The 26698-nt window shown below is 37.8% G+C and overlaps 2 protein-coding genes across 3 annotated transcripts in view; one reads left to right on the plus strand and one right to left on the minus strand.

Moving 5' to 3' along the window:
- Positions 1-8132, minus strand: part of LOC150082857 (5-oxoprolinase) — a 234998-nt gene extending 226866 nt beyond the window's left edge. For both annotated transcript variants that reach the window (XM_090376873.1, XM_090376872.1), the window contains exons 1-2: positions 7802-8132; positions 6502-6693 (exon numbers count right to left, since the gene is read on the minus strand). In XM_090376873.1, the coding sequence (XP_090232999.1) occupies positions 6502-6693; positions 7802-7975 (366 nt within the window). In that variant the 5' untranslated portion in view covers positions 7976-8132. The remainder of the gene's footprint in view (positions 1-6501; positions 6694-7801) is intronic.
- A 5726-nt stretch (positions 8133-13858) lies between these two features.
- Ski6 (exosome complex component Ski6) lies at positions 13859-26672 on the plus strand. The gene is made up of 3 exons (XM_090376875.1): positions 13859-14074; positions 21565-21771; positions 26244-26672. Exons 1-3 carry the CDS (start codon positions 13904-13906, stop codon positions 26616-26618), a joined length of 753 nt encoding a protein of 250 aa, XP_090233001.1. The 5' UTR covers positions 13859-13903; the 3' UTR covers positions 26619-26672.
- Positions 26673-26698: the final 26 nt, after the last annotated feature.

Genomic DNA, 26698 nt, shown 5'->3' on the forward strand with positions numbered 1-26698 from the left:
TGCACTGTAGAACATCCCCTGTAGTGCTTTTTTTTTTTTTTTTTTTTTTCATATATGCATGAGGGCAGAAAATGTGTTATGGGGAGCAGAAACAGCGCTGCTAGTGTCCAAGCAGTGAGAAAATTAGTTGGTTTTTGAAAAAAAAAAAAAAAAAGATGTTTCCTTTCTGGACCTTGTTTACAGTTTGTAAGGAAAAATCTACTCTGTAAACTGAAAAAAAATGTTTAAAATGTTAAAAAAAACTTGCTAAAAAAAAGTTTAAAACTAAACAAGAATTGTAGCTTGGACTAATACTTTACATATTGCATACAGTCACTTGGTCACGAGAATGCTGGCACTCAAGGCCACCCAAATTTTAGTTCCTACAGTAAACTAAATGAGTGTAAATAGGTGTGACATTATGTAATACTGAAAGGAGGTCATTATCATCCAGGATTTGAATTGTAATCCACCAGCTAATTAGTTTATAACTTGGTATCTTGCTTTTGTAATTCTGGTAGCACTTGTTGGCATCACACTAGGTAAATATTCTTTAATTCTGTCAACATTTGCATGAATTGCCATCAATGTAGTTCAAGGCAAATTAAATGCTCAACCTACATCCACCACACATTTACCCACACTTAAATATTAGCAATGAAATTAACAACTGTTAACAGAGATTACTTTCTGCAATCTTTCTGCCAGTGCACACGTAGTTGTAATAGCTAACCATTTTCCAAACATACTTCTAAGGTTTGCAGCAATTTTAATACCATTATATACTATTATTATCACAATAAGTGCCAAACCTGACCTGAGAATTAGTCTGCAATTGCTCCAAATGTAATAGCAGAACAAAATATAATGTAATCTGTCTCATTGCGCAGGGGGGAAAAAAAAATATATATATATATATATATATTGCATTTGATGGTTCAGAAAATTCCAGTAATCCAGCATATAAGTCAACCAGCCCTACTGCACTCTATGCATCTCCTTTCCCCTCCCTAAAGCTTACAAAAACTAGGCTGCTGTCTACTTCAATATGCTGGTGCATTATAATTAATTTTACATATAGAAAAAAAAGTTATAACATCTTTTAATTTGCACTGAGTTTAATTATCAGCAGACTGTACAATCATATCACAGTACAAGTTTGATTGGCATGTGCAAGGTGCTGTGTCAGGAAGCTACAGTAAAGTGGGACAAAAGTAAATATCTGCCGAAAATCATAATGTTATTATGGTTCAGTTGATTCTTTTACTATATATAAAGATAGAGTGAAAAGAACAACTGAAACCATTTCTAATTTTGAAATAAATTAAGATTGTTTTGTGGTTAATTTTGTCTCTGTAATGTCCAGTTTGATGGTATTTTTTATGATTTTATTAGATAAAATAATAACTAGATGTAATACAAAATAAACAGCATACAACTGTGTTGGCGCCTCAGTAGCCAAGTGGGAAGGAGCAAAAGTGCGTAGCACACGCTTCTTGATTAGACCGGGGTTCGAGCCCGTCACCACCAAATACAGAGGATGTGGAAAGGTCAGGGAATGACCACCGCATATTCCCAGAGCAATATGGCCTAAGCTGCTAATGCTCCTAAAAACCAAATAACCAACCAACCAACAACTGTGTTCTTGCACAACAAAATTTTTGGGTATTTCAAGACTACATAAGTATTTTTAGATAAATTTCCAATACTCTAAAATATCTGATAAATCTAGTGTTGTCATGGATCACTACAAATTTTTTTCCCATATATGCTGATTAATGATGATTTCTTGTTGCCAGTTTATTGAACATCAGGTAATCATTGTAATTTTGTACAGCATATGCAAATCAGTGCAACACAAGACAGTATAATATGACATGCCACGTATTACATTTACAATCTAAAATTGCAATTAAAGCAAATTATTAGAAAAAATGTGACAAGAACATTAATTGGTCTCTGTGAGTAGTAATCAGAACCAGCCACTCCACACAACACAAAATTCTGTTACTTCTACCTTCGACATATATGTGTTCCCAAAGATGCTTCTCAACTTCCCCTTGCCATGGCAATGACGAATAATGGTATGGCACTCTTTCACTAGACAGTAATACTTTATACCTCTCTGAGCGGCAAGTCTACCACTGCTGTTATGCATAAATCCAAACATGGTTTAAAAAGAATACACCAAACAGACTTACAATTCTGAAATAGTACAGAAAGTTCATAAAGGATGCCTGTTTGTGCAATCAACTTGGCAGATATGGTGGTCGAACAAAGGTCAGTGAGGGTACAGTGGAGCTGGTTCGAGGAAATTTTACCCAAAGTCCAGGGAAATCTGTAAAACAGGCCAGTCATGAGCTTAACATGGCAAGGTCAGTGATGTATAACATGCTGCATCACCATCCGAGGATAACCATACAAGTTACAGCATACACATAAAATCAAAAGAAGTGCATCCAGTTGATATAGATGAACAGTGCACTGTTGAGTAAGTTTGGTGTGACATAAGCACTACAAAAGCAAAAATAAGAGTAGGAGTGTGTTATAGGCCTAATGACTCAAATGAGTACAATGAACAATTATACAGAGAAATGGAGTGGGCTAGTAAATCAGAATGTCTTATAATGCGGGATTTTAACTTCCCAGATATTGACTGGAACTTGTGGGTTGGTCACTCACACATTAGTAAGAATTTTGTGGATTTATTGGATGATTGTTTTCTACAGCAGCATGTTCAAGAGGCAATGAGAGAGGGTAATACCCTTGATCTGGTTATCAGCAGTGATCATTCGTGTATTAAGAATTTGCAGATAAAGGAACCACTAGGTGGCAGTGATCACAGTGTACTGATGTGGGATTTACTTAAAGATATAATTACTATCAGGGGTAAAGGAAAGGGCTTTTGCTTCCATAAAGGTGAGTACAATGGTCTCAGACAGTTTTTAAATTCTGTACAGTGGGATCAACTGATGATGTTACCAACGGTAAATTCTAAGTGGGAAGCATTCAAGGAATTAATCGTGGAAGCTACTAAAAGTTTCATACCTATTAAGAAATATTGTTCAAGGTTTAGGCCTAAATGGTTATCACATGAACTAATGAGACTCATAACAGAGAAGAAAAATGCATGAGATGCATATAAATTATCAAGCGACTCAGAAGCCTATGGCAGATATAAGCTAGTCTGTAATCAGGTCACAAAGGAGGTTAGGCAGGCAAAGGCAGATTATGAGAAATCTTTGGCAAAAGATGCTAAGAAAAACAGCAAGGATTTCTTTACTTATATAAACTCTAAAAGGAAGGGGATGAATCTGATTGGTCCACTTCATATCGATGGTTCGACTGTTGATGATCCTGCTCAGATAGCAAACAAACTGAATGAGTATTTTACATCTACATTCACACATGAGGAGTTATTAAGGTTTGAAAATGGCAGAAGGTTATCAAATTGTAGCAGGGTGATTTTGTAATAACTGAGAGCAAAGTAGAGGAGAAATTGTTGAAGTTAAACATAAGAAAGGCACCTGGGGTGGATGGGATCTATCCAGTTATATTAAAGGAGGTGGTAAAGCAACTAAGCAAACCCTTAGCCATAATTATGAGAGCATCCTTGGACTCAGGGGAGGTCCCCATGGACTGGAGATGTGCAAATGTATCCCCAATTCACAAAGGGTGATCAAAGGGTGACATGAGTAATTACAGACTAGTTAGTTTAACTTCTGTTCCGGGTAAAATAATGGAGTCACTGGTTAAAGATGCATTGCAGGATCATCTAGACAAGATTGCAGCAATAATTCAGACACAGCATGGGTTTGTTAAGGGAAAGTCTTGTCTGACAAATTTGATAGGATATTATGATGTGGTTACAAAGGAACTGGATGCAAAAATAATTTTGATATCATATATTTGGATATCAGGAAAGCTTTTGACACTCTTGCGAATGGAAGACTATTGTACAAATTGGAGCAGAATGGTATTAAGAGTAAGTTGCTACAATGGATAAAAGGATCGTTGAATGGGAGAAGACACAGGGTGGCAATTAATGGGTGCTGCTCTTCATGGACTAATGTTATTAGTGGAGTCCCACAGGGTTCGCTGTTGGGTCCTCTGTTGTTTTGTATATTTATCAATGATACTGATGAAAGTATATCAGGCTTAGTGTCGAAGTTTGCAGATGATACAAAGGTTGGCAGGATTGTTAATGACAGTAATGGCAGTGTGCTACTGCAACAGGATCTAGATAATTTGGGCAGATGGGCTAAGAAGTGGCAACTGAAGTTTAACCTTGACAAATGCAAAAGTACTGCATATGGGTAGAAGTAACCCCAGAGAAACGTATCAACTATGTGGTACAAGGTGGTAGAAAATGAAAAAGACCTGGGAGTAACTGTGCAGCCAGATATGAAGTTTTCTGAGCAATGCAGACAGGCTGCCAGGGCAGGTCATGGGGTTTTGTCAATGATATATAGGATTTTGCTAACAGGGAAAAGGAGGTGATTGTCCCTCTGTATAAGGCAATGGTCAGGCCACGCCTTGAGTAATGTGTACAGGTCTGGAGGCTTCATTTTAGGAAGGATGTAGATTTGCTTGAGCATGTACAGAGAAGGGCAACAAGATTGGTGAGGGGAATGAAGGGATCCTCTTACCAGGAGAGGTTTAAGTTCTGCAAATTGCAGTGGCTGGAGACTTGGCACCTGCGTGGTGATCTGATTGAGGTGTATAAGGCCTTGAATGGGTTGAGCAAGCTGAATTCTGATGGGATCCTTCCACTTGTTCAGATTACGAACCTAAGGGGGCATAAATTCAAATTAAGAAAAGACAGGTGTAGAATAGATGTGCGGAAATTTGCCTTTAGCCAGCGAGTGGTTAATTGCTGGAACAAACTTCCATCTGTCGTTGTGGAAGTTGATAGGTTAAATAAATTTAAGGAGGAACTGGACAGGCATTTGGAGGGAATGGTGTGATTTTTTTTTTTTTTTTTTGGCTTATGCTGCATAAGCTCATACACTTGCTTTCTTGCATCACATGCCACTACTACTACTACACAGAAGTAATTTATTCATAACAAAACTAAAAGGAAGATATTTTGTTGGTAAAATTCTCCATCATTACAGTTTTGCAATTATTCTGCCATCTACTGCAGCACACATATTTTCTGATTGGTGAATAAAAACTTGAAGATATCCTCTATCACTTGCAAGTGGTTTCAGATTTGTATCATGTACCTTACTTACACAATAACATTTTATTTTTGTAAAGGAAGTTTGTGGTACCCTGTACATTCAATATTCCTGTATATTCAATAAAAATACTATGTGATGCTTGACATTACTTTCATAATTGCTTCAGCAAAAATGGTGTTCAGCTTTTTTACCAAGGAACAATGACAATTTTCCTGTCGGCATACTAATTTCACTCGGCAATGAGAAATGATAGTCATTTCAGTAGCTACACACAAAGTTTGTTCATTTATGCAAATTTTTGCTTAGAACATTAGTGAAAAATTTTCCTAGGCACAAAATGCATACTAATTTTTTATGAAATGAAATTTCTTCTTGTTTATGGCAGGGCTATATATTATAAAAATTCTATGTGGGCAAAAACAATGAAATGGACTAAAACTTGTAAGTGATCTAATTATTCATAATGAAATAAAGTTGCAAAATTAAATTAAAATAAAAGTTATTTGTGTGTTTACTAAAAGTTGTGTTATTTATTAAAAGTTAATTAAAAGAAATACAAGTACAATGATAGTCAATAAAAAAATTTCAGAGTAAGCAACCAGTTACAGTGAATTTCATTTTTCTGAATTACTGAAGCTCGTGGACATGGACCTCTGCAAAGCAGACACCTCCCTATAATGGTCACTTTCTTCTGACCCAATGTTGTCAACTTTAAGAGAGGTTTCACTCCACTTTGAAGGGATACCATAGAATAAATAATAAGTGAAACCATTTTTTTTAAATTTTTTTATTAAATTATTTAAAGATGAAAATTAAAGTTTATTGACACCCTTTTGGATAGAATTTGTGCCTAATTACATTGTTTGAGGAATTTTCATGATAAAATAATTGTGCAAGAGTGATTTTGTACAACAGGTTTCTATATAAGGTTTCTAGATATTTAACTGCCAATTCCTGCCTGTTTACAGTATACAATTATAAATTTTTCTGAATTGATTCTAAATTTGGCTTTGATAAGAACAATCAAATGAACTGTGTATACATTTACAAAATGCAAATAATTTTGTTTACAATAATGATAATTCAGGTGTCTAATAATCACTGATTACTCATGGGTCAATATGGATGTAGAATGTATGCAAACTGCCCCTGTAACAAACAGTGCTCCCAGATGTTACTAAAAATAAAATAACATCATCTAAGAGATCCTCTTAACAAAAATTTGTGTGTGTGTAAATGTGCATGTAATGCAATGCACATTTACGCACACAATGTGCAATGTACATGAAAATGTTTTTAAAATAAAATATTATACATTACAAATAGCTTGATTTACCAGATCAAACAGTTTCGGCCTTGCTTGATTTCCAATGAACAATAAATCTTTGAATCCTGCAGTGATTGCAAGAGCCATCCTTTCCCCTTTTCTTTCCAAAAGAGCATTAGTAGCCACAGTGGTACCCATGCGAATCCAATCAATATGAGATGTGTCAATAGGCTGTGTAAAAGATAACGTTTGACCTATTTCCTATTACAAAGAAGAAAACAGGGTTAGGTTTTAAATTTATAATTTAATTACAAAAAGTTATCAAATTAAATACACATTTAATTTCAGTTATATAACTATACATAAGAAATTCAATTTTAAGACATTTTTTTTAAAATTCACTATGCAGTACAGTATATACTACTTTGATCTTGCAGTCTACAGATTACTTACCCAATTTTCATTTTTCAATTGACCTATACACAAAAAGATTCAGAAACTAAATTCTGAAAAATGGGTTGATAGCAATTTAATTTTCTCTAAAAATCTCAAAAATTTCATGATGGGTAACTTTGCAGAATATACTGTTGTGTCACTTTATTGAAAACTCTAATTTCTTCTTACATTCAATAAAACATTTAAAATATAGTAGTGATACCTGGAATTCACAGTCTCTGAGAGAGAAAAGTGTGTGGTGTGTGTGTGTGCATGCATGACAAATATTTCTATAAATAAATAAATAAATATATATATATTATTGATGTATAAGTTAGTTAATGTAAGTAAGTGGCAATTTATGCAAAGCAACACATTCAGTATATAAATTGCCAGCACTACTTGAAATACAGGATAGAAGGAAGAATAAGGAATAAAGAAAAGGTATTTCAGTGCCCTGAGGAGAATGATTTTTCGGTACCCGATACTGAATCTCGACCTATATTTTTTTTGCCTCATTGTTCTTCTGTTTTTGGCACCCCTTAAAGAATGGTGCCCTGGGCAAGAGCTCTGCTAGCCCGTACCTTAATCTTGCACTGATAAGGAATAAGAATAAAAGTAAAATAATTTAAAAACCTAAATGGATTGCATGTCAAAGTGGCAACAGGCGCTTAGAATAAAAATATGCGAATGCACTCTAACACCTGAGGAAGTTGGGGGGCTGGTGCGAGGCTTAAATGATGGAATAAAGGTCAGCAAGCCTTCTCCCTGCCTGGGCTTTTTTTTGGGATTTGGATTGCTTTTCGGTGCAGGTCACTGGGGATACTCGATTTCCTAATATTTTAGATAAGCGTTTGCTTACATCACTTCATATCGAATAGACACTGATAACGTGCGTGCATCCTCACAACTATAATATATCCATAGAACTTACCTCGTTTAATATTCTTCTTATTCCTTCTGAAGGCGCATCCTTATAGTTATCTGGATCCTCCGACAGCAATTTCATAACGATAACTTTCCCATCGGGGCACCTGGCAAATATATCAGTAAAAGTTCCTCCTCTATCAATCGCAAATTGAAAACCTTGCCACCGTTGGATACCCATGGTAGTTTTTTTAAAAAAATATATGTTCAAAAATAACTTCAATAATGGACTAGAATGTTTACAACCTAAGATACGTAATTAAGTCATCTACACTTCACTGCCTCACAAGACGAATCTCACATGTTCCTCAGCTGGCCGTATGAAAACGGTCCATGTGACCACCAGCCATTGAAAAAGAATTAAATAAAAAATTTAAATATGTATGAATAAAGCCCTCTACTCTTTAGAAATCATCACGAAAAATGATTAAAGATTTGGATATAAAACCAAATAGAACTAAAGAACTAAAAATATTGATATTCTACAGTAGCAATACGGAGTTAATTTTATAATCTTTAGTTATATTATTATTATTAGCCATATGGTGCAACGAAGCCTGTGGCTTATGCTGCATCAGCCAAAAAAAATTTATGAATTACCCTGAGAGAGAGAGAGAGAGAGAGAGAGAGAGAGAGAGAGAGAGAGAGAGAGAGAGAGAGAGAGTCAGAAGTATAAGGGAATTACCAAGAAAGAGAAGAATGATGATATCCAGCTCAAGACCCTGGTTGTGCCAAGCCCATACTCACCAGATATGAGTCCCTGGGGTTCTTAGTATTTTATTCTCTTCAGTCCATTTAAATAAATAAATTTCCATTCATTCTCTGTATGGTCAGCTTGAGGTGTTTGCAACTACAGAATATATATAAATCAAGTGATCACTAAATTATGACCACCTACCTAATACCGTGTTAGCTCACCGTTGACATGGATAACAGACACTATTCGCCTATTACTGACCTCACTAGACGTCTGAAGTCCGTAGAGATCGGCAACCATGCTGCCTGCAAGACTTTCCATAGTGTCGGAATAGATGATGGTTGCGTGTCCAAACATCCCACAGTTGTTCAATTGAATTAACGTCAAGCGAATTTGGAGGCCAATCAACACGGGTAATATCTTCACTGACTTGAACCACCCGTGCCCAGTGGGGGCCCGATGATACGACACATTGTCGTCTTTGAAGATGAACTTTCTGTCAGGAAAAAATGAAATATGGCAGGGGTAGATGATCTCCTAAGCGCTGCCAATATGCATTTTTTATTTGTAATTGGATGGCTTCTAGACGAGGGTGCGATCCACTATACCACTGTGATTGTTACAGAAATCTGTATACGCCTGAGTGAAATGTGATGATTGTTTTTGTAGTGAGTGTAGGTATGTTGTTTCAGGCAACTTAGCTACCAGGGAGCATTAAACATCAGGGCAGCCGTTGCCTAATACCAGTCTCGAACCAATAAGGGGGCTCGCCTGTTTCTATTTTCTCTGCTTATATACAACTCATCCCGCATCCACTGCAGATAGTGTAATACCAATCAATAAAGTTGCTGGTAGACGTCACCAGTGAAACGTTTATTCATACACACCAGGAGTCCTAGTTCTTGCCAGCAAAATATGACCCATATTACGCAATTAACGACAGTTGCTTGAACAGTGGACGCCAGGCATGATGGATCCATGGAGTCGTATTGCTTACGCCATACACGAAGGCATCTGTTGGTGTGTTGCACCAGCTATTTGGACTCATCCGACCAGAACGCTCGTTTGCAATCCCCCAGTGTCCAATCAGTGTGTTCTTGACACTATAGCATTCGCTGTCGACGATGATCAGCAGTAAGGAGAGATCTCATAGTCTAAGTGTGCAGCATAACGTCATTTGGGATATTGTTCTTGCATTCCCCATATTGTACTGCGATGCCAACTGTTACACAGTGACATGCTGTTGAGCCCGTACAATGTGCTCACCCTTTGCTTATTACGAACATCAACCCTACGCAATTCTTTATAATTCTGTCAGCAGGAGGAGGTTTGACCAGTTCGAAACCATTCTTGGTGCAGTATAACCATAGTGGGCTTGAAGAACAAACAAAATATGACGTTTCCTATATGAAAGCATCCAAAGCACTGACTCCCACAGTTATACCGTTTTGAAACTCCTTTAATAAACTATCTTTATTACGTCCTGTAAGTGTTACTCCATCACTTTGGCCTAATGTGTCACGTAGTGTCATCACGGCACTATGATGCAGTTTCAGGAGACAGGAACCATTACAGGAAGGGGCAACCAAGGTCGCCCAAGGGCTACGTCAACCAGAACAGACCGTTATCTGGCTCCAATATCAACACGGAACCCTACGGTGTCTTGTCATCGACTGTATCTTGAGGTTGTTGCGGTCGCAGTTGAAAACACTTCTAACCGGACTGTGTTAAGATGGCTCAATTCAAGTGGGCTCTACAAAGAAGCTAGTAGTTTGTGTTCCATTAATCCCAAACCATCGGAGAGTAATCAAAACCGATGGCATGAATAGGTGACTTGGAGCCCTTACAAGTGGGGTACTGTTCTGTCCTCTGATGAGTCCTGTTTTAGCCTATAAACAGATTCTAGACGTTATTTCATATGGAGACAACGAGGAATGCGGTACCATCCCACCAACATCAGAGAAAAGGACACTTATGGTGGAGTGGAGATATTGTGGAGTAGACCTAATTCCGTTGATGACGCGAGGAACTTTAATGGGTTTTTTTCACTCCGTGGCTGAGTTAGTCGGTCTAGGCGTAGATCACAAAATTTTCCTCCCAGAAACGGAGTTTTTTCGTCTAGCTAAACAGGCAAATCGATCAGAGGACACAAGCAATCAAAAATACGGTAACCCTGATATAATAATTTGATTTTTTTTGTCCCTTTTCTTTTTCGACGGTATTTCTTCTTCTTCCTTCCTTACTATCACTTTTCTACACGTTTTTGCTTTCCTAATTCTAATAGGGAATAGTATAGGTAAAAAGGCCTACGTGCTCTGGATTCATTATTCTATATTCTCTATTATGTAGCACAGAGCGGAACAGAAAGTAAAATAAAATACTAAGTTTAATGTTAAATACATACGATAAATAGTAAAAACAGAATATGTTAGATACATACAGTAACCAGTAATACAAAAAAGGTTTTCGGGCTTTATATTGCCCTTCATCAGTTAACCGTTTGATTGAAAGTTTAGGAAACGTAGAGCTAAAGAGCGTGCGATGGTAGTCCTGCAAAGTGAACTGCGTGATGCAACAACTAACTGTTGGAAGTTGAAGTTTGTGGTTGTGACGTATGGGAACGATGCCACCGTTGGTCAGTCATGAGAATGGTTGCTTTAATAATAGGATGAACACGACATCCTCTGTTTCTTTTGACGGAAATATTAGAGCACGTGATGTGCAGTGACTCCAATCAGGCGCAGCGACGGTAATGGCGGGACCGATCGGCAACCTTCACATCGTGGCATGGGTAAATGTCGTGTCGAGTTGACCAGAAGTGCTTATCAATGGCCGAGTGTTCTATGTCCGCTATGCGAATGGCTCTTTCGTGTTCTGAAATACGGTTGCCGAGTCTTCTGCCAGTTTCCCCGACGTAGCAGCTAGTGCTGTCACGTAAGAAATGCAGTAGATTAGTCCTCTGTAGTAAGGTGGAAACTGATGTTTTCACTTTGGAGATGAGAGATCACAATTTCCTGCCTGCGAGTTGTACGCACTTTATCCCATGAGATTTCAGGACCCTAGAAACCTGATGTGAACGGTTTAGGTAGTATGGGATAAAGGCATTCGCCGCGGAGTTATTACCTTGAACGGTCCTGTCGGTCGCTACATGGTCACGGGCCTATAGGTCGCACCTATCTAGGGTACTGGTGGGATAGTCACATCTCGTAAGATCTGTCTTGACCCTAGCAATCTCGGTGCGTCTCATCTGCAGAACTAGAGTGGGTCCAGGGGCGAGTTACCAAGGCCCGCGCAATGCCGAGAAGATGGCTGCGTGTGTGTGTGTGCTGACCCGTAGTTGGTAAATTGGCCAGCATACATTGGCTTGCGATATATTGTTGTTCTCAGGCATGTGCCCTCACATCGGACCAGGTCGATAGTGAATTATTTTATGAAAGGTAACAGAAAGTTAAAGTTGTCTAAGAGTCGGTTGCCCCAATCTCTAGGAATAACTACAAACGCATCATCACGTAGCGACACCAAAAGGTAATGAGATCTGATATACAGTACTCGTAAACGCACGACCCTCCAATTCTTCCCTTGTAATACTGTACTCGTAAACGCAGGACCCTCCAATTCTTCCCTTGCGATGTTTTCCCTGACTGAACTAACTGGGGAACCCATGGCCGTGCACCTGTTGGTAAATGGAGTCATGATTGCGCCACCAGTTAAGCACAGTCTTAGAGCGGTGAAGATATCATCTGACGTTAGTTGGGTTCTGTTGCTAAAGGTCTGGTCACTGTCCAAAATTTTCTTGGCCCACATGATGGCAAGCTCAACAGGGATACTATATCGAACGAGGCCATGACTTGATCATCCGAGATTTTGATTTTTTTGATTTTGATTTGGTAGTTGTTGACGCATCGGCTTCTGTGGCCATATTGCACCTTCCAAGGTTTTTGCAGTACTTTGATCCAAGCCCGAGGCGGGAATCGAACCCGCTACCTTTGGGTTGCCGGGCAGGTACTTTACCCACTCGGCTAGCCCGGTCGGCCCATCCGAGATGGATAGGGCTTGGATCCGTTCTATAAATTCACCACTGTTGGAAACGGTGTTGACTGTCTTGCCTACGAGGGGAGAGAGAACCCCCGAGACAAATTTTGCCAACTCATAACTCGGTGAAGCACATGGGTCTTAAGAGTACACCTTCTTTGTGGACTTTCATTAGCCAGTAGAATTGTGGGATCTGACAGCCAGAGGCACGGAGGCTTTGATTTCAGCAAGGGTTATTTTCCCTTGCTGAAATCAAACGTTGATGAGCTCGTTTACTTTCGACTCCCACTGTTCCAAGGCTATGTGGGAGGGACAGTTAATGGCTGGTAGACAGAAGTGTCCTGCAGAAGCGACAGGGCTTTCGCCTCATAATCAGTACAATTCAACACAACTGTTTGAGTGCAATTCAACACAAGTGATTAAGATTGGAGGAAGCAGGGCGAGCATGATGTAAAAGCGCTGCGGTTTTTAGGCGAATTGCGTTCGCCACTTCTTCAGGGAAGCGTGCTGATGACGCTTTGACACTTAAAGCAATATCAGTGATCGGTAGACTTCGGGGGGAAGAAAGGCAAACTTCATTTCCATGTGGATAACACAGAGTTTTATCCCGTACCATTTTTCAAACGGTGCCATCTGGGTAGTGGTATCCACCGAGAATAAGTAACACTAGTCTTCTCTATTGGTGATGAGTTACTTATTCGGAGTAGTGCGATATCATCGCAACTCGTTGTGAAGGTATTCACAATATGAGATATACTTAAATTATGCCAATTTTTAACTACTTTAGTAGGTTGCTGAGTACTAAAATGAAGGATTTGCACTAACCTGTACGTCATACTACCACCTTTGATTCTTAACCTTGTCGTTCGTGAATATCTTAATTAAGGTCCGTGCCCAAGGTATGAATGCCCATGAACCGTTACGTTTTACTGTCACTCTTAGAGGTCCAGTTTTTGAGGCCCGTAGCCATAGTAAAAAAAAAAAAATGAAGATACGTGTAAACAATATATTAAACATTTTTCTTTGCCAAATACTTTTCTAACTGTTTCTTAATGCAAATGCACTAATTGAGGAAAACTGTTTTTAAAATTAGTTCCCTTTCTAGCTTCAGGCCAAAGCCAATGGCTCTCATTCCAATTCTATCCCCCCCTCGAAATCTGGGTACTACAGTATATTTTATTCATTGTTATTTAACTTTATTTATTTATTATGTGAAAAAAAACATATTACTGTACAATGTATCTTTTTGATTTTTATAGTCCTAGATTCTAACCACTAGATGGCGTTATAATTATAACAAATCTCACGTTCACGTTGTTTTGTTTGATGCATGATTTTTGAGCGTGTATGTGTGGTGTGTTTTTATTACTTTTGTAGGCTATGGCTGGTCTAGAACTGTTGTCTGATCAAGGCTTGCGGCTTGATGGTCGGAGGCCACATGAACTACGGAAAGTAGATTGTCGTCTTGGTGTTTTTAGACAATCTGATGGTTCGGCGTATATTGAGCAAGGCAATACCAAAGTTTTAGCAGCCGTGTATGGACCACATGAGGTAGCTTTAAAATTTATTACTGTACATTCTGTGAAATATGAGCGTCCTGTAAAACCTCCTTCTAGGATGTTAGGCGCACACGTGAATCCATATTGGATTCACGTCTTTACACATTATTATTATTATTATTAGCTACATGGTGCAAGGAAGCCTGAGGCTTATGCTGCACCAGTCAAAAAAAAAAAAAAAAAAAAAATTCCCCGAGTTACCCTGAGAGAGAGAGAGAGTCAAAAGTAGAAGGGAAGCACCAAGAAAGAGAAGAATGATGATATCCAGCTCAGGACCCTGGGTGTGCCAAGCCCATACTCACCAGATGTGAGCCCCTGGGGTTATTCTTACTCCTTTTCAGGTATCAACACTTCACAGCATAGTTTCATAATATAAAACATTTTATATTGTGTATGCTGGAAACTTGCCCATAGAAAGTGATATCACGTGATGTTTGCATATGACTATTGCCTGAATGACAGATTCGAATAACCCTTAAATATAATCTGTTCCTTGTTCAAACAGAAAAACTCAATAATTTTGCAATATTTTATAATTATTTATTGTCAGTACATATTTTACATAAACAAAATTAACAAATATTTCAAGCCAAAAAAACAAAAAATTCTGATATTGTAATGCAAATGATGCTTATTGTATTTCATTTTATTGTTTATTACAGTAAGGTTCCCACTTTTGTGGGTTGGGTTCCAGAAACACAAGTACTGTAGATACTTGGATATATGATTTTTTATGTAAACAGGTAATATTAATAGCGGCAAATGACACAAGAAGGCAGGCCAAAGCATCAGCCAAAAAAAAATAAATAAATAAAAGCCAGCACTTCACATATCCATCATTTCCAACCATTTGTGTAGTTCTTTCTTGAATTTATTCAGACTTCCCATCTCTACAATGCCAAATAGAAGTTTGTCTGAACAATCAACTACCTGCTGGCTGAAGTCCAATTTACACAATCTACCTTGCAAACATCCTTCCTCAATTAGAATTTATGTCCCCTCGTGTAGTTTGAGCAAGAAGGAAGAGTCCATTGGCAGCTTACTGAATCCATTCAAGCTGCACCCATTCCAACAAAACCACATCCTTCCTAAAATGGTACCTCCAGGCCGTATGCAGTACTCAAAATGTGACTTGACCATTGCCTTATAAAATGGGATAATCACCTCTATCCCTGCTGGCAAAATTCCTGTATATTATTAACAAAATCCCATGAGCTGTCTTGGCTGCCTACCTGCTCTGCTAAGATTTCTGCAGTTATTAGTTCCTGATATATAGGGTTTATATATATTATAATAATATTATAATAGGAGGGAATGAATAGGTTTGACGGAGCCAAGTGGTCAGGAGCAAGAGTGCATAGCATGCATTTCTTGAGTGGACTGGGGTTCAAGCCCGTGACTACTAAATACGATAAATATTTGTATTGACGATTTATTGTAAACTCTACTGACTTGGTTGTCATGCCGGAGTATAAACAGAAAATTTTTAACTGCTGACATCACCCTTCTAGCCAAAGTAATCATAGGAACTTATGAAGCATCATAACTCAATTTTTATTATTATTATGTTTTATTATTTTTCTGTTCTCTGACTGATTAATTATTACTTGTTTTACTGGTAACTTAATGCAGTCCTCTTTTGTGCACGATTTTAATGTTTGAATCTATATCAATGTTTATCTTTCTCTTGGATCTCTTATTATTGTGTTCATTGTTCTGATCTCAGATACACTGTTAATGGTTACCTGTTGTGCATCTTGTTATTAATAAAAATAGGTGAAATGGGCAGTGTCAATGCTATAATACTATTTTTTATTAGCCCTACTTTTTTTAACTATCCATTGGAAAGAATATATGTGTTAAAAAATATATTGTATTTAAGCACTGTTGGACTTGAAGAAAACCTTTGGAACTAGTTAACCATGCAAGTTAGGGATTTTGTGTGTGTGTCCTTTTATTTGATTTTTTTTTTTAGAAGTTTTTTCATGTCAGGTGTATTGAGTTATTTCATGAAATGCTTGAGTAAAATCAAAATTGTGTTTTGCCATTAATTCTGCTTACAATGTATTAAGAGTCAGTCTGTCTTTCACTTAATGCATTTTTTGTAAAACTAAATATTAGTTTATTAGTGACATTAGTATGTAGAATTTATAGAATTAATCTTGTTAATTTGATCAAATGGGCTGATGTTGTATCTGTCAATAAAAAGCTGAAAGTGGGATTTTCACTGTTCTACTCTACTTGAAGAGTGCTGCAAGATTTGAATGTGTTAAATCGGACTGGCCTACTCAGTTCAAGATCATTAGCAACTCTAGTGCAGATGCTTCATACTAGGAATGGGAAAAAACCTTGGCTTTTTGCCAGTGCATTGTTTTCAGAGTTCCAATGGCATCAGAGAAATATCAGTTCATTGTTTCAATATCTTATGAAATTTGAGAATTTTTTTTTTGTCTCGAGCATGTGAATACAAAATTTGACTATAGAATAGATCTTCACTTATTATTATTCTTATTTAAAAAAGAAGGTTGTATTGATTTGCTTGTCTCAGTGTTTTTTAAATAAATAGTTGCATGTAAACAATACACCACAGCAGTATGTTGTGGCCATGGCGTTACTTATTTTTATGTAACGTTAGGAATTGTTTCTAAGAAAAACATTGGATTTTAGATCCTTAAAAATGAAATCTGCACTCTCCGAAGAGGCAGAGTTGAAAAATAAGACTCAAGGGCACAACATCCTTACCAATTTAGCAGTTTAACTGACAAATTTATCATTTTAAATGGAAAACAAAATTAATAGTTCACCAGGTGCAAACTAATATTTAGTTGAACTGCCTCTGGCCCTGATGACAGCAGCACACTGTCAAGGCATTGACAAGATCAATTTCTGAAGATAATCAACTGATAGTTCGTGGTTCCAAACACGAATTATGGCTTTCTGAAGTTCACGAAGTGTCTTTGGTTTCTTTCTGGCAACTGCAGAATCCACACGATGCCAACAGTTCTCTATAGGATTTAAGGTCCGGGCTGCTTCCTGGCCAGCTAAGAGTTGTAATGGACCATTCTTCCAACCATTTTTTCACTTGTAACAAATGTAAACACATTACTGTTGAACCTCTAATGCAGAAATGAAGCTAAAGTAATTGCAGAAGTGCCTACTTACACTTTTTTGCCCAATGACAAAGAGCAGAGTCGTCCTGAAAGATGCAGTTACTTGGCAGGTTGAAATGGTCGGCAGAAATTTGCCTTCTAATATAGCCAGGCATCCATTAGCATTTACGGAACCTTTTATAAACTGCAGGTGACGTATTCCGCGATACGAAATGCACCCCCGTATCATTTGGCTGGTAGGGAATTTCACTGTAGACACCATACAGTCTGGATGGTATTCTTCACCACTTCTACGGCAAATCGTTTGTCTCTCATCAGAGCCATGCAGGTTGAATTTCTTCTCATCCGAGAAAATAACTGACTTCCACTGCTCGGGGGTCCATTTGACATGCTCCTTACACCAAATTAATCGGGCTTTTTTGTGTGAGGAGGGGCTTCTTCTTGGATGCAGGCTACAAGTCTATTTTTGAAGAAGCATCTTCTGACTGTTACTGCACTTGTTACCACTCCTGTGTGTTCTTCCCATTCTCTTTTCAGCTCAGACAAAGAAGCTGTATGGTTTTTAAGTCATAGGCACTTCAAAATGCAGTCTTGCTTTGGCATAGAGACTCGTTTGTGTCTGGTTCCTTTTTTCCTATCAGCAGAACCAGTATTTTTGAGTTTGAAAAGAAATCTGCTCACTGTCGACTGATTACAAGACACTCTATAAGCAATGTGACGGGAAGAACATTCTTCCTCACGTAAAGCAACAGTAGCACTCTTTCTTCATGGCATCAACTGCACATAACTCGCCATCCAGACACAAGCAGGGAATGACTACAACTCTTGCAGAGCGTGCTTATATAGCTGAAAGTAACAGCTGATGCAATATTACATCATCACCTACACATGTCAATCTTATCTGATGCAGTCTGTAAGAAATATTGCCATATACTTTATTCGGACAACAATTACAATTTTAAGGGGTGATGTGCTTTCTTTGAACACCAGTGTATATATATATAGGTGTGTGTTTTTTCACTAACCTAGATTTCAGTTTTTTCAGATAACAAAGAAAAGAGACAACGAAATGTCACCAATTGATCGGAGCATATGAATGTAAGCTGGCAGAAGAAAAGAAAAAAAAAAAAACTATTGGGATAATTAAAAAAATCCCAAAGTTGACATTTTTCAAAACAAACCTATCTGAAGCATCATCTTCTCTCAATAGCAAAGACCTTGAGCCAGCAGTTGCAAGTATCTCAAATAATGGCAGTTCTTGTATGAATTTTTCAGAAAACGAATCAGAAATTGTAAGGGCCATCATCATACTCCTGAAGTAAAAACAGACGTTCCCAAAAGGGTATGTATTCCAGAGACTGAACTTGTTCATCCTGTAAATAATAAGGCAAAAGATCCTGGACTGTGGGTTGGTTTCAGCACTAATATAATGTTTCCTACTGGACTGATCATGGACCTAAAGTCTGCCAACACCACTCAGGGCCATTTAATTCATCACGTTCGTTGTATAAAGTTCCAGGTATTGTTCACAAAGTTAATTTTTCCAGCTTGAAAGCAAATGGTGAGAAGTATACTTGAGATTGGCTACTGTATTCACCAACAACAGGGTCTGTGAACTGCTTTGTTTGTAAACTGTTTTCTAGTAAATCCTCATCAACCCAATTTTCAGCAGATAGATTCAGTGATTGGCAAAATACATATGTATATAATTGAACAAATGAAAGCAGCACAATTCACAGAGATTCAGTATTGATGTATTTAACTTGACGACAGGGTTTTTGTTTGACACAAAAATTGAAGAAACAAATTAGAGGAGAATGGAATATTGGCAACAGGTTTTGCAGCATATTGTAGCTGTGACTGGAATTTTAGCTGAACATGGTCTGCCTTTCCAAGGATACGAGACATTTGGATCATTACAAAATTGAAATTTTTGGGGGCTGTTAGAACTTGTGGCTCAGTTTGATCCATTTTTAGTAGGCCATATTTCAAAATATGGGAATGCTGGCAAAGATAATCCATCGTATCTGTCTAAGACAGTATGTGATGAACCAATTGATTTAGTGAGTGACAGTTCATTGTTATTATGGACAAAATAAATTCTGCTGGATACTTCAGTTTATCTGTCGATTCTACTCCTGTTCTTTTACACACTGATCAAATGAATATTGTAATAAGATGTGTGTTACCCACAGATGGAAAACCAAGGGAATGATTTCTAACATTCCTGAAATTGGAAAGTCATACAGGAGAAGAAATGACAAATCAAGTGTTGTGTTATCTGTGGCAAGTTTGTAAAATAGATTTTTCAAAGTGTAGAGGACAGTCGTGTGACAATGCTGATTCTGAATGGTGCCAACATGGCAGAGCATTATAAAGAAATGCAGCAGAACGTAACAACTATGCAGTATTCATACCATGTGCTGCACACTCTGTAGATCTTGTTCACAGTGCTGTTGACTGCTGTCCGATGGCAGTAAATTTTTTCTCAATAGTGCAATTACTTTATACATTTTTTGTTACCTCAATGCATCAATGGGCAGTTCTAGAAACATATCTTGGAAATGAGCGTTTACTGAAATCTTCCCCCCCCCCCTCCGATACTTACTCTGGGAAGCAGATGCAATGGCAAAAAGAGCAATTATGGAACCATATTAAAGATTATAGATGCCTTAGACAGCATATCTGAAGTCCAGTCACAAAAAGGAGAAACCAAACAAGAGGCAGAAAATATTGCGAACAAGATGCAAGAGCTAGAGTTTGTATTTATATTGATTTTTTAGAACGAAATTTTATAAAGTGATCACCATGCAGCTAAAGATCTCCAAGAATTGGATTAAATCTCGAAGGTGAATCAGAAAAAAAAATGATGGAAAAGAGCCAGAAATATATTTAAATCCTACAGGCAAGTTTTGCATATCTACTTTCAGTGTTATAATTGATATACTTGAAGCACAAATGAAAAGAAGAGGTGAAGTGTACAAAGAAGTGCTAAGTAAATTTTCCCATCTAACCGATATGAACAAGTCTGATGAACAACATTTACAAGATTCCCAAAATCTAGTTGAATCATACCGTGTTGACTTGACTTGAACATTTCTCAAGAACCACAGCAATTTCACTGTTATATACATGCAAAGAATAATACTGGAAAAAAGCAATTAAGTTGCACTGATTTCATGACTTAATATTGAAAGATGGCCCCAGTGGTCGGGAGTGAGAGTGCAGTAGCATGCGCTCTTTGAGTGGACAGGGGTTCAAGCCTTTGACTGCTAAATACAATTAAAGTTTGTATTGACGGATTTATTGTAAACTCCACTTACCTGGTGGTCATGCTGGAGTATAAACAAGAACATTTTTATGGAATAAAATGTGTATTTCCAAATTTAAAGATTGCTCTACATAATTTCTTAACATTGATGATTACTAATCTGCTCTGCAGAACATTCTTTTTCTCAGCTAAAAAGATTGAAAAACCCTTAGAGAACAAGTGTATCAGGACAGACTTGCTCTACACTGTATTGAAGCAGACATGCTTTGTTGAATAACTTCTGATGACCTAATCAAGGATTTTGCCAAAAATTGAGAAAGAAGCTATTTTAAATCAAACATTTAATGTAATTATTATCTCAAAAAACATAAATTAATGTTATTTCAAAAAGCATTTACCGTCATAATATTTTTTTTTTTTTTTTTTTTTTGAGTTTCGCATTTTGTAGGAAGCTGGGGGGGCACTAATATTTTCAGTGCTTAGGGCCCTGGAAGGCCTTAATCTGTCTCTAAGGGTGATATCTTTGCCCCTACAGCATCCAATAATTGTGGTTATTGTATGTCATTTTTTTTTTTTAAATGATGAAGTGGGGTATGAGAAAAGAATGACTCCAAAAAACAAATACAGCACAAGAAATATCAAGCGATAGGAACAGAATAAAAAATATAAATTACAAAAAAAAAAAAAACATTTCCACTTCAATAAATAAAGCTGAAAATTAATTAAATTTTTTATAATAAAAACGTTATCTAATAGACTCAACCCAAGTAGCTATCTTCCATTTAGAGCAATGACTGACCTAGCATTAATGAAGCTGTTGAAGGAAAAACTCCATAAGCATTGGTGCCCAGAATTGCTTAAAAATATCTGTATGAAAATAACTATATTTTTCCATTTTCTTGAAGTTCAGATGTTACAGTTATGGTGCCTGTTGTAATGTACAATATGTAAATTATTGCACTTCATATATTATAATTGTTGTTCTGTCTAAAACAGATCCTCCTATAGTTAAGTGAACTTTAATTTGAGAACTTGCAGTAGTTTAATTTTAGAAATTTTTAAAGTATATGATCTAATAATTTGCAATATTTTTTATTTCAGATAAGAAGTGGAAGATTCAAGGCTCATCATAACAAAGCTGTAATAAATTGTGAGTATAGTATGGCAACCTTTAGCACTGGTGAACGAAAAAGAAGGCCCAAAGGAGATAGACGGTCTCAGGAAATGACCATGCATTTAAAACAGACGTTTGAAGCAGCAATATTAACTACTTTATATCCAAGATCACAGATTGACATATTTGTTGAGGTAAACAGCCTGGAAAGAAAAAATTGCCAGGGTAAAGAAAGCCAACACAGGAAACTTTACCGGGCAAACTCGTTTCCTGCTACCTCGGTTTCTCCCTGCATTCTCGGTAAACAGATGGTGCATGTTATTGGTAGTGGCAGTAGCAGTCGATAACAATGTGTTGATTAGTTTTTAAAAGCAGATTATTGGAGTTCATGAGTGAGCTGAAATTTACTTACGGGTACACTCTCCAGACTGCCTCAGTCTTAGGGTGTTTATTCCCCCTTCCCGCTGTTTTAACCCAATAGAAAAATGACTTCTATTGTCTACTGATAACATGCACAGTCTGTAGAAGTTGTTTCCCTATTTTAAAACAGCAGGAAGGGGGGGGGGGATAAACACCCTAAGAAGGAGGGTGTACCCATAAGTAAATTTCAGCCGCAAAGGCATTACACTCATGAACAGGCGCCTCCGTAGCCAGGTGGGCAGGAGCAGCAGTGCGTAGCACATGCTTCTTGATTAGACCAGGGTTCAAGCCCGTGACCACCAAATACGGAGGATGCGGAAAGGTCAGGGAATGACCACCGCATATCCTCGGAGCAATATGGCCTTAGTTGCTAATGCTCCTAAAAACCAAACAACAACAACACTCATGAAGTCCAATAATCTTCTTTTAATAATGAAAAAAACTAATCAATCCTTTGTTATTGACTTCTACTGCCACTACTGATAACATGCACCATCTGTTTACCAAGAATGCAGGGGGAAACTGCTGTAGTGGGAAACGAGTTTGCCTGGTAAAATTTCTGAAGTTTACCATGGTTCTCGTGTTGGCTTTCTTTACCTTCACCGAAAAAATGAATATAGTTGGTATAAGTTTAGCACTATTAAGAATTCCCCTTCCCACTCCTCGCCTTTCCATCTTGGTGCGAAAGCAATGCCTTTCAATGGACAGTAATCCTGTTTAGCATCAGTATGCAGTAGAGTATTTACTTTTGTTTTGATGTGCACCTTTCAAAATTCATTTTGCTTGTCAAGCATGCATATTGAGCTTTTGTCATATAATTTTAATAAGAATTAATTTGGGAATGGTTATTACAAATCACATGTGACTAGATCAAACCTGGATGGAAAGTATTTTCAAGAGGTATGTGAAGAGTGTTTTAGTACAAAAGGGCCACAATCAACATCACCTTTCAAGTAAGTAAAATCAAATTTGGACATAAAACAAGTTTGTGTTATGTCCAAACTTGTTTTATAACCATCCATATCTATGAGGGGTATTTGAAAAGTTTGTGGCCTGAGTATGGTTTATTTGAGGAGTCTGGTAACATTTTACTTTTCAACAGAGTCCCCTTTTTTGTCACCATTGCTGTAATACATTGATTCGAGCTGCAAAGAAAGATTTCTTGCGGGCCCCTAGGAATGCATCTACTGCAGCAGCAAAGTCACTCTCAGTGGGGAAATGGATGCCAGCCAGGTATTCTTTCAAATTAGGAAATAGGTCAAAATCTGATGGTGCTATATCTGGTTATTATGGAGGATGGTCCAAGATTTCAAAGCCGAACTCATGCAGTGCAGCTATGGCAATGACAGACTTGTGAGTAGGTGCATTGGCCTGGTAGAACAAGACTCCTTTGCCGAGTTTTCTTCAACATTTGTCTTTGATGGTTTTCTTTGGAGGAGGAGAAGAGCTGTCTTTCTACTGCTTGAACTGCTCCTTTGTTTCTGGCTGAAACCCACATCTCATCCATGGTCACAAACCTTGCACAGAAGTTTGATGGAAGTCTGTTTGTAAAACGATGCAAATGTACACTTGATTTGTCAACTCTTGTATGTTGTATGTTTTTGATGTGCTGACACCTTTTTCATAGTGAGAACCTCTGTTATTATGTGGTTCATTCATTCAGATGAGATGCCTAGGTTTTTTTGGCAATGTACTGAACTATCACTTGTTGATCACTCATCACCAGGTCATGCACAATGTAAACTTCTGGAGTGATGGACATTACAGGCCTTCCATAGTGTGGGTCATCTTCCAGGCTCCCTTGTTTAAATTTTGCTGCCCACTTCTTAACCATGGAATAGGAAGGGACATACTCCCCCAATGTTATAACCATCTCCTTATGAATTGCCTTTGGTGTTATTCCCTTTTTCCTCCAAATATTGGATCACTGAATGGTGCCTGATTTTTGTCCGTCTTGATATTCGCAACTTTGTTGACTTTAGGATCTATTGGTATGTTACTATTTGATATGTTACACATTAAGTACAGAAAAATTTAACATGCTTTCCTTACTGGATGCTATTTTTAAAAGGGTACAGAGATAATAAAGCTGAATAATTTTAAACATTCAAGATTTGCTTTGCTAGAAGTTGCCTTTGCTATGTCATAGTCACTTTAAATTAAAATATTCTTATTCATAATGAATACTCACATTAATTAAGAACAATTTTGCATTGACTTGCAACATTGTTCCCAGTAAATCCTAAAATTTTCCAAATTGTTTTGGTAAAAGCCTGAAATTTGGATTTAAATGTTTGAATATTTTCATTATCTGACTGAAGTAATGTGTATTAAGCTCAAAATATCAATACATTTCACACTGTTGCTGCTCTGATGTGGTAAATCCTAGTACTTAACAATTTGCATTGGTAAAAGCCTATTTGATAATCACATTTGTGAGTTTTTCTCCCTCCCCATTATGATTGAAGTACTGCATATTAGGTACTCCAGATATAGTGAATGTGTTACCCAGGCAACTTGGCAGGAACAGGAGATATATAATGAGTGATCACTGAATTATGACCACCCCTATGAAAACTGAATACGACCCATTGACCACATGAGGTACGAGAGTGCAGAGTTAGTCGACTTACTTAGCACAGATACGGTGTCAGTGGTTCGATAGGTAGTAAAATTCCGAGCGTGGTGGGTAAAAGGAAGGATTATCAGACTTTGATAAAGGACAGATTGTGGGTGCTCAACAAGCTGGTGCCTCGATTTCCCAAACGGCTGAACTGGTGGGGTGTTCGAGAGCCGCCGTAGTGAAAGTGTACCAGGACTGGTGTAAAAATTGTCAAACAACCCGACAGCAAAACTGCAAAGGTCAGCGAAAGGTTGATGTTATAGGTGAGTGCCGGGTCCAACAACTCATACAGGCACAACACTGTTGAAGAGTTGACTACCCAATACAACATGGGCCAACCCGGAACAATATCTGGCATGACAATGCATCGCACGTATGGGCTGTACCAGCAGACGATCCCTACGGCATCCTCTCCTAACCAAAGTTCATCGGCGTAAAAGACTTGCCTGGTGCAAAGAGCATGCAAGTTGGACGTTAAAAGATTGGAAGGTGTGCTGGTTGAATGAGTCACATTATTTACTTCACACCATCACTGTGGATGGTCGTATATGGATTTGGTGTCAACAACACGAGGCTCTTCATCCATCATGCATGGTATCAAAAGTGCAGACTGGTGGAGGTGGTTGTATGGTGTGGGGCATGTTTCACCGGTAGGAACTTGGACCCCTGGTGCATGTGGGACAACGTATCAATGGTCTCCACTATCGTCAACTGCTTGCTGACTGCGTACACCCCGCTATGTTACACTTTTTTCTGAATGGCGATGATCTTCCAAGATGACAATGCACCTAGCCATTGGGCACTTGTTGTGCAGGAATGATTTGAGGAACAGTTCTGACTTCCAGCCTATCGATTGGCCTCCGAACTCTTCCGATATCATCACTTGTGGGACACTATGGAAAGGCATGTCAGGCGTCTGGATACACCAATCACCTCAATACCAGCATGTTATAGGTGAGTGCCAGCATTGCTGACCGCATTACACACACTTGGTTGGCTATACCTCCCGAACACTTCCGACGTCTTGTTGAATCAATGCCAAGTCAGATAGCTGCTGTACTGAGGGCAAAAAGAGGACCTACGAAGTATTAGGTGGGTGGTCATAATTCAGTGATCACTCAGTGTATATCTTCCCCGTGCCCTTTTTTAAAAATTGAAAAAGTGAGTGAAGCAGGAAATTATCATTTGTTTGCCTTTACACATGCTCCGATTATTACTATTCCAATATTTAAATAGGGGCATAGGGAGGATCCCTATCCCTGAAAGATTGTTGGTAATGGTGCATAAAGGGAAGCAGTGATAATTTCCTGGTTCATTAACTTTTTACTGATCTGCAAGTGGTAAAAGTCCAAATTTTAGGCTTTTGCTGAAGCAATTTGGTAAATCCTAGGATTCACTGGATTTTTGGGGTTTTACAGTAACATGTATTTATTTATGATTTTAGTCTGTGGATGAGTACCTGAGACACATTTTCAGGAGTTGGCTAGCTCTTCGTAAAATTCTCACATCTAGATAATCAACTTTATGCTTAGATGTACAATAATGATAAATACTGCATAAAAATGTTTTTTCTTATTGTAAAAAAAATTGACACAAAATATTTTCCCTTTGCTCATTTTATAGGTACTGCAGGCTGATGGAGGTAATTATAGTGCTTGTGTTAATGCATCTACTCTTGCTCTTATTGATGCTGGGATACCAATAAAGGATTATGTTTGTTCCTGTACTGCAGGATTTGTAAATGATGTTCCTCTTGTTGATATCAGTCATCTAGAAGAATCTTTAGGTGGTACTGAACTCACTATAGCAATACTGCCAGAGACCGAAGAAATAGTGTTGCAAGAAATGACAGCCAGGCTACATATGGATCACCTTGGCAAAATTCTGGATACAGCTGTAAAAGGGTGCAGGGATATCTATTCTATTTTAGAAGCTGCAGTTGTAGAACACGTTAGTCAGGTTGGTTCAGCTGTTGGATGGGAAATAGCAAGGATATAACTTACTGTATAACTGAAGAAAATATTAAAAACAGCCAAAAATTTCTTATAGATATAGAGACTTTTCTTTTGTTTTGTTTG

Source organism: Mastigoproctus giganteus, chromosome 7 (genome assembly GCF_048544385.1).
Source record: "Mastigoproctus giganteus isolate SK-2022 chromosome 7, ASM4854438v1, whole genome shotgun sequence".
Lineage (NCBI taxonomy): Eukaryota > Metazoa > Arthropoda > Arachnida > Uropygi > Thelyphonidae > Mastigoproctus > Mastigoproctus giganteus.